Here is a 9,204-nt window from a genome sequence, read left to right as displayed (position 1 = left end):
TGCGCCGTCGGCGGGACCAGGGATGGGACACTACCGCCGCGGCGATTGCTCGCTTCTGTTCTCTCTTCTCCTCCGCAGCCGCTGTGTAGCTGCAGCAGCTGAGGAGGAGAAGAGAGAAGAGAAGCGAGCAATCGCCGAGGCGGTAGTGTCCCATCCCTGGTCCCGCCCGTGGCTCACCCACGCAATTTTCACTCGCCAATTGCGAGGGGGCGAGTGGAAATTTTGAGGCCTGATATACTGTATGTATATATATATACAGGTGAAACTGGAATAATTAGAATATGGTGCAAAGTTCATTTATTTCACTAATACAACTTAAAAGGTGAAACTAATATATGAGAGAGACTCATTACATGCAAAGCAAGATAGTTCAAGCCGTGATTTGTCATCATTGTGATGATTATGGCTTACAGCTCATGGAAACCCCAAATCCACAACCTCAAAAAATGAGAATATTACATGCAATCAATAAAACACGGATTGTACATAGAACAATATCGGACCTCTGAGAAGTACCAGCATGCATATGTACTCAGTACTTGGTTTGGGCTCCTTTTGCAGCACTTACTGCAATTACTTTTGCACGATATTCTAATTATTCGAGTTTCACATGTATATATATATATAAATGAAGCATGAGAATACAGACCTCATGTCATGGGCAATAGGTCATAAACATGAAGAGTGAGTCAGTCGAATTCAACAAATCTAATCAACATTTTTGATACATTGAAATTGTGTTTAATTATGTCCATGAAAATGTATCCAATTGTGTTCAAAGAAGATGAAAAGTTATTTTTTTTAAATGTAAAATGTGTCAAATTAGCCGGATTTTCCTTAATTTGGAATAGATTTCAATGAATAAACTCTTCAGTGAGTTGTTATGTTTCTGCTGATCGATCCGTTTTATTCTTTCTCCATATATCTCTCTGTATCTTCCTCCTTCCCTCATTGATCTCAGAGTTCTCTCTCTCATGTTTCCATTTGTCTCGTAGTATTCAGTTCCATTTGGTTGCATGTGAAGTATAACCTCTTCATCAATCTCTTTATACCTTGTCCTGCAGTTGATGGTAACTGGAACGACTGGTCCAGCTGGAGTGCCTGCTCTAACACTTGCTCCAATGGGACTCAGAAGAGAATCCGCGAGTGTAACGGACCATCCTACGGGGGCTCGGAGTGTCACGGCCAGTGGTCAGACATGAGGGACTGCTTCACAATGCAGTGTCCTGGTGAGGGAGACAGACAACTATTAGTTACTTTGCATCTTGAGAGCCTTTAAATCAAATTTTTAGACAAACTTGACATTTGAAAGACAAAAACAAGGACACCTTGACACCTGGGATCCCGGAACTGTGACATATTGGCACTCGGTACAATAATGACACTTGGGGGGTCTCAGAACAATGACACACTGACACTTGGGGGTGTCAGAAGAATGACACACTGACACTAGGGGGGTCTCAGAACAATGACACACTGACACTTGGGGGTCTCAGAACATCAACACACTGACACTTGGGGGTCTCAGAACAATGACACTCTGACACTTGGGGGTCACAAAACAATGACACACTGACACTTGGGGGTCCAGAACAATGACACACTGACACTTGGGGGTCCAGAACAATGACACACTGACACTTGGGGGTCCAGAACAATGACACACTGACACTTGGGGGTCCAGAACAATGACACACTGACACTTGGGGGTCCAGAACAATGACACACTGACACTTGGGGGTCCAGAACAATGACACACTGACACTTGGGGGTCCAGAACAATGACACACTGACACTTGGGGGTCCCAAAACAATGACACACTGACACTTGGGGTCTCAAAAAATGGACACACTGACACTTGGGGAACCAGAACAATGACACACTGACAATTAGGGGTCCCAGAACAATTACACACTGACATTGGGGTCCAGGACAATGACACACTGACATTGGGGTCCCAGAACAATGACACACTGACACTTGGGGGTCCAGAACAATGATACACTGACACTTGGGGGTCCAGAACAATGACACACTGAGGCTTGGGGGTCCAGAACAATAACATACTAACACTTGGGGGTCCAGAACAATGACACGCTGACACTTGGGGGTCCAGAACAATGAAACACTGACACTTGGGGGTCCAAGAACAATGACACACTGACACTTGGGGGTCCCAGAACAATGACACACTGACACTTGGGGGTCCCAGAACAATGACACACTGACACTTGGGGGTCCCAGAACAATGACACACTGACACTTGGGGGTCCCAAAACAATGACACACTGACACTTGGGGTCTCAAAAAATGGACACACTGACACTTGGGGAACCAGAACAATGACACACTGACAATTAGGGGTCCCAGAACAATTACACACTGACATTGGGGTCCAGGACAATGACACACTGACATTGGGGTCCCAGAACAATGACACACTGACACTTGGGGGTCCAGAACAATGATACACTGACACTTGGGGGTCCAGAACAATGACACACTGAGGCTTGGGGGTCCAGAACAATAACATACTAACACTTGGGGGTCCAGAACAATGACACGCTGACACTTGGGGGTCCAGAACAATGAAACACTGACACTCAGGGGTCCCAAAACAATAGCACACTAATAACTGGGGTTCAAGAACAATGACACACTGACATGCCATTGTCAACGGATCCTTCTAGCCTAGGAATAAACAAGATTGATCCTCATTAAGCTCCATAAATATATTCTGTTTGTTTTTCTTGTAGTTGATGGGAAATGGCAGGAGTGGGGATCCTGGGGAAGCTGCAGTACAACATGCAATGGAGGGATGCAGAACAGGGATCGTACCTGCTATGGCCCATTTTTTGGTGGGCAAGACTGTCCCGGCCCATCAGAGGAAAACAAGCCATGCAATGAAAAGAAGTGCCCAGGTAAGAATATCCTTCATATCAATATTCATTCAAAAAGCAATAACTTTTTGCTGTATAGCTTATGCTGAGTATGGCACACTCATTTTGAGGAGGCTGCCTAACATTTGCCTTGTACTGGCTGCCTGTACTTTTTCTATGCTTTTTAATAGAGATGGAAAGGATTAGAACCCCTGTCCTGTGAGGTTTTTATTTTTTTTTACCAGTTGTGGACATTGAATGTGCTAAAAACACCCCAAAAAACGTAATGGAAGTACTCAAGACGTGTATTGTATGCCCTCACACTTTCCAACAATTTTCGACTGTCAAAATGACCGCCAGGAATTCATTTGTAAATACATCATTCCTTACAGCTGCTGCAAAAACAAACCATCGCACAAAGTGTTTATAAACATTGTTCAGACGGAGATTGAGAGATACAAAGTAACATTGTTTATAAACATTGATCAGAGGGAGATAGAGAGATACAAAGTAACATTGTTTATACACATTGATCAGAGGGAGATAGAGAGATACAAAGTAACATTGTTTATACACATTGATCAGAGGGAGATAGAGAGATACAAAGTAACATTGTTTATACACATTGATCAGAGGGAGATAGAGAGATACAAAGTAACATTGTTTATACACATTGATCAGAGGGAGATAGAGAGATACAAAGTAACATTGTTTATACACATTGATCAGAGGGAGATAGAGAGATACAAAGTAACATTGTTTATACACATTGATCAGAGGGAGATAGAGAGATACAAAGTAACATTGTTTATACACATTGATCAGAGGGAGATAGAGAGATACAAAGTAACATTGTTTATACACATTGATCAGAGGGAGATAGAGAGATACAAAGTAACATTGTTTATACACATTGATCAGAGGGAGATAGAGAGATACAAAGTAACATTGTTTATACACATTGATCAGAGGGAGATAGAGAGATACAAAGTAACATTGTTTATACACATTGATCAGAGGGAGATAGAGAGATACAAAGTAACATTGTTTATACACATTGATCAGAGGGAGATAGAGAGATACAAAGTAACATTGTTTATACACATTGATCAGAGGGAGATAGAGAGATACAAAGTAACATTGTTTATACACATTGATCAGAGGGAGATAGAGAGATACAAAGTAACATTGTTTATACACATTGATCAGAGGGAGATAGAGAGATACAAAGTAACATTGTTTATACACATTGATCAGAGGGAGATAGAGAGATACAAAGTAACATTGTTTATACACATTGATCAGAGGGAGATAGAGAGATACAAAGTAACATTGTTTATACACATTGATCAGAGGGAGATAGAGAGATACAAAGTAACATTGTTTATACACATTGATCAGAGGGAGATAGAGAGATACAAAGTAACATTGTTTATACACATTGATCAGAGGGAGATAGAGAGATACAAAGTAACATTGTTTATACACATTGATCAGAGGGAGATAGAGAGATACAAAGTAACATTGTTTATACACATTGATCAGAGGGAGATAGAGAGATACAAAGTAACATTGTTTATACACATTGATCAGAGGGAGATAGAGAGATACAAAGTAACATTGTTTATACACATTGATCAGAGGGAGATAGAGAGATACAAAGTAACATTGTTTATACACATTGATCAGAGGGAGATAGAGAGATACAAAGTAACATTGTTTATAAACATTGATCAGAGGGAGATTACTTTTGTATTTTCTGTTTCATTCATCTGTTTTAGCTGTTTTTCCATTTTTATTAGTTCTTGTTGTCACAATGTAAAGCAGCAGAAAGCTTTTTTAGAAAACTTGCCACTGCCAGTGACCTTAGTTAGGATGACATTGTCAGAGGGGAGTGCTGTGATCTCTATGAGATGTAATAAATACCTGGGAGTGTTATGCTCTCACATAGCTAAGCACTTTGCATAGAGAAATATACCTGATGATGAGTCCAGTTTAAACAATGTGTTTTACATGAAATGCATTACATTTTGTGCTCTGTGATTTTTCAAGTGGGTTCTTCTATCCAGCGATCCCTCTCTTGTAAAAATATTATTTTTCCCAGTATTTCCCCAGTGATTCTATACCACCATGATTTGTGCAGTCATATCCTCCATCCCTGTGTAGTTTATGTGCTAATAATATTATTACTAACAACTCCCAGGAGACCTCCCTGTCTGGCATTTCAGTACATAATGAGTCGCTCTCTGTGAGCCTTTCAGAACTGGCCCCGAGGGCCACTCGAGCGTTTCCCCCCGGTTGTAGCCTCAGGAAACAAATTCTTGTTATATATAATAATATATCCATAATAATCGTGACTAATACAACCCTCAGACTGTATAGATGGTGAGTCCTCCCACACGCTCACCTATCCAGGATAACCTGTCTCCACTGTCATTCCACGGAGTGCAAAATGTGTCACCGTTATCGGTAAATTGGAAAATTTGGATTGATAGACGACAGGGATCCCTTGTTCTATGAGGTACCGTAGGAAGCTGTCGCTACTCTATAAGCTGCGGTGCCATTTTATGACTGTCTACGTTGAGGAACCAGTGAAAGAGTTACTGTACTTGTCAAAAATGTATGTAAGTGCTGGCGTAGCTGGAAAGGGTCAAGAAAAGGTTCACACATCATGTGGTCAGAGGTGCGTGCTTCATTTTTCCTGTTAGTTTTGTTTCCACTTACCTCTCCTGAGATCCAGCACTGGGTTAACCCTATGGCGCGTAGTCACCGGCTCTTCCAGGTTTTGCCCAGAGCACCAGCATTGTAGTCAATCAGGAGATGGCTGTACTACTGATTGGTAGATCGTTAAATTGCGAAACCACGCGTGGCTCAGTGGTCAAGCAGCATGTCACTATGGCTGACCTGCTTTCCTGGGCCCCATTGTCTTCTTATTTGCATCTTCAGTCTTCTCTGTACCTCTTAAGCCCCTTGAGCCCCATCATGCTCCAGAGTCCTTGTGTCACCTCTGTGCCTCCTGCATTCCATGGTGCTCCAGAGTCTTTATGCTCCAGAGTCCTGGTGTCTTCTATGTGCCCAGGGCTTGATTTCCCACAAGGCCAACCAAGGCCGGCCTTGGGGCAGCAGGGAGTAGAGGGGCAGCAGGGGTGTGGAATTCCTATCTCCCGATACCGAGGACATGCAGTTCCGGGCACCGGGCAGGTAGTTGTTTTCTACATTTAGCCCTGCTTTGGGCAAGCAGAGCTAAATGTACAGCGGGGAAGCCACTGCTTGTTTTGTACAAGTTATCTTGACGATGTCACCAAGTTCACTTGTATACAGCCTGCAGGTCTGCCATTCTCCATGGGGGGGTTGGCGGGTAGGGGGGCGCATTGAGGAACCTGGCCTTGGGCCAGCACAGAGAGTAAATCCGGCCCTGTATGTTCCACTTGAATCTTATGGAGTTCCGGACTCCTGGTTTTCGGTTACAGTCCTGTTGTCTTCTCTGGGCCACTTAAGTCCCATGGTGCTCCAAAGTCCTGCTGACTCCTCCAAGCCTCCAAAATCCCATGGTGCTTCAGAGTTCTGGCACCTCTTCCGTGCCTTCCTGTCAGCTCCCAGTGTGGTCTACCGTGGCCCTGTCAGTTGTCCGTGTCCACTATACCCCTGACTCCAGTGTACCTCAGAGCATCCTCTGTCACCTAGTGAGGCCAGTAGGTCACTTTGCATTTCATGACTCCAGTGCACCCCAGAGCATCCAGTGTCATATAGCAACTCCAGCGTGCCCCTTTGTGCCCCATAACCCCAGTGCATCTCCTAGAGCAACCTTCACCTGTGTTCCTGCGCAGTCTCTGGCATGCTCTGCAGTTGTCTTGCCTACTTTGCTCCATGATCAGTACCCTCTGCTTCCTCTCTGCCCTCAGATACACTACTGCAATCACCTGTACCACCCTTTTCTCAGTGGATACAGGCCCCTATCCATGACAGTTTCCATCCTCCTTTCTTTTTACAATGTTTATTTACAGGGGCAGATATTTCTTTACGCACAGTAGAGTTCTGACTATAGGTTGCACACAGTAGCTAAAAATGTGTTTTTTTTTCCCATGTAGATTTTGGCAACACATTTTTTCCTATGATGAGCAGCAATTCAATCATCTCACGTAACTTTATTTACAATACAAACTCTCAACATATCCTATTCCTGGTTCTGTATAAAAGGAATGACCTGATTAGAGGGATTATTATATTATTATCAGTATACAGGATTTATATAGCGCCAACAGTTTGCGCAGCGCTTTACGATATAAGGAAGACATTACAGTCACAATACAATTCAAGACAAGATGGTAAGGAGGGCCCCGCCCCTGAGGGCTTACAATCTAAAAGGGGAGGGGCCAGTGATACATGAGGAGGGAGCTGTGTGGGGATGAATTGTCTGAGAACGTGATGGTTGAGCGGTCAGGTTGAGGTGGGATCGGCTTCCCTGAAGAGATGAGTCATAAGGGATCGCCTAAAGGCAGTCAGTGCGGGAGATAGACGGACAGGTTGGGGTAGAGAGTTCCAGAGGATGGGAGAGACTAGTGGAGTCCTGGAGGCGAGCATGGGAGGAGTTGACAAGGAAGCTAGAAAGCAGGAAGTCTTGGGAAGAGCGGAGCGGACGGTTAGGGTAATACTTGGAGACAAGTTTGGAGATATAGATGGGGGCAGAGTTGTGGATGGCTTTGTAAGTGATTGTTAAGTCAGTGCAGGGAGCGGCAGAGGGGGGCGGAGGATGGAAGCCAGTGCAGGGATTGGCAGAGGGGGGCGGGGATGGAAGCAGCTGCAGGGATTGGCAGAGAAGGGGTGGGGGATGGAATTCAGTGCAGGGATCGGCAGAGGGGGGATGCAGACACTGAGCGGTTGGTTAGGTGAATGAGTATAGCAGCTGCATTCATGATAGACTGAAGGGGGAGGAGCCTGTGTAGTGAAAGGCCAATGAGGAGGGAGTTGCAATAGTCAAGACGAGATATAACAAGGGAGTGGATGAGTAGCTCTGCGGTGTCTTTGGTGAGGAAGGGGCGTATTTTGGAGATGTTACGAAGGTGAAGGCGGCAGGATCTGGATAGTGATTGGCTGTGGGGAAGATGTGGCTTTGGGCACCAAGGAATATGTGCCTTGAGAGGGCAAGGATGAAAGTCGGGCCCTGAAGAGGGCAGATAACCTTCTCCATTGGTGTGGCGACGTCTGTAAGCGATGACACTTTATAAAGTGCACAATACAAGACAAATGTCACTGGCACTCAGTCTTACTAGCTACTAAGAGAACCTGTCTTATCTGATTACAAGAATAGGTGTCTCAGTTCCATAGCGACGCATGTGCATATGTAGGTACCACGGTTTGGAGTTGTAAAAAGACATTTCAGTGATCTTTTGTTAGCCAAGCTGAAGAATCTGAAATATCAGTTTTTAGTGACACCGACCTTTAGAATGATCAAGGCTTTGTCTGGGAATTCTTACAAAGGGTTTGCTGAAAGGGTAAAAACTTCAGACTTGGGAAGATTTTGAAGAGTAAAAGGTATCTTTAACCCTGAGGGGAAAAGCCTTCTAAGAAGAATGGAGGTTGTTATAGCTACAAAAAGGGAAACTACTCCATATTAATGGCCATGGTTTTAGATTAAGATACCCAATAAGCTCACATAGGTGTGATGGTCCACACAATTCTGGGCATATACTCAGGGCCGGATTTCTCACAAGGCCCAAGCCTTGGGGCAGCTGGGAGCAGAGGGGCAGCAGGGGTGTGGAATTCCTATCTCCCGATGCCGGGGACATGCAGTTCCAGGTGCTGGGTAGTTGTTTTCTACATTTAGCCCGGCTTTGGGCAAGCAGGGCTAAATGTAGAGCGGGTAAGGCGCCGCTTATTTTGTACAAGTGATGTCAGCGATGTCGCCAAGATCACTTGTATGCAGCCTGCAGATCCGCCATTCTCCATGGTGGGGGGTGGTGGGTTGGCGGGTAGGGGAGCGCGTTCAGGAACCTGGCCTTGGGGCAGCGGAGAGAGTAAATCCGGCCCTGTACCCCCCCTGCCGCCCCAAGGCCAGGTTCTGCAATGCGCCCCCCCCCATCAATGGAGAATGGCAACCGGATGGCAGGGGCAGCAGAGTTAGTTTTATTTTTTTATTGTTTCTTTATTTTATTTTTTTACTTTTTTATCACTTTTTTTAATTTTTCTTTTTTTAATAATAATTTTTTATCTTATAGTTTATTTTTCTTTATAATTTTCTTATTTTTCAATAATTTTTTTCTTATTAGTTTTTACTTTTTAATCACCTTTTTATTTTATTTAATAATTTAATTATTATTTCTTATT

At 44.0% G+C, this 9,204-nt stretch overlaps 1 protein-coding gene across 1 annotated transcript in view; it reads left to right on the top strand.

Annotated features, from left to right (window-relative positions):
• The window catches only part of LOC108796840 (brain-specific angiogenesis inhibitor 1-like), a 368,891-nt gene that overhangs the window by 159,300 nt on the left and 200,387 nt on the right, over window positions 1-9,204 (top strand). Inside the window, exon 12 of the mRNA XM_018568381.1 lies at window positions 2,758-2,922. Within this exon, the coding sequence (XP_018423883.1) occupies window positions 2,758-2,922 (165 nt within the window). The remainder of the gene's footprint in view (window positions 1-2,757; window positions 2,923-9,204) is intronic.

This window comes from Nanorana parkeri, unplaced genomic scaffold, assembly GCF_000935625.1.
Source record: "Nanorana parkeri isolate BGI_ZX_2015 unplaced genomic scaffold, ASM93562v1 scaffold1180, whole genome shotgun sequence".
NCBI classification, from domain to species: Eukaryota; Metazoa; Chordata; class Amphibia; order Anura; family Dicroglossidae; genus Nanorana; species Nanorana parkeri.
This window is presented reverse-complemented; position numbering and strand designations above follow the sequence as displayed.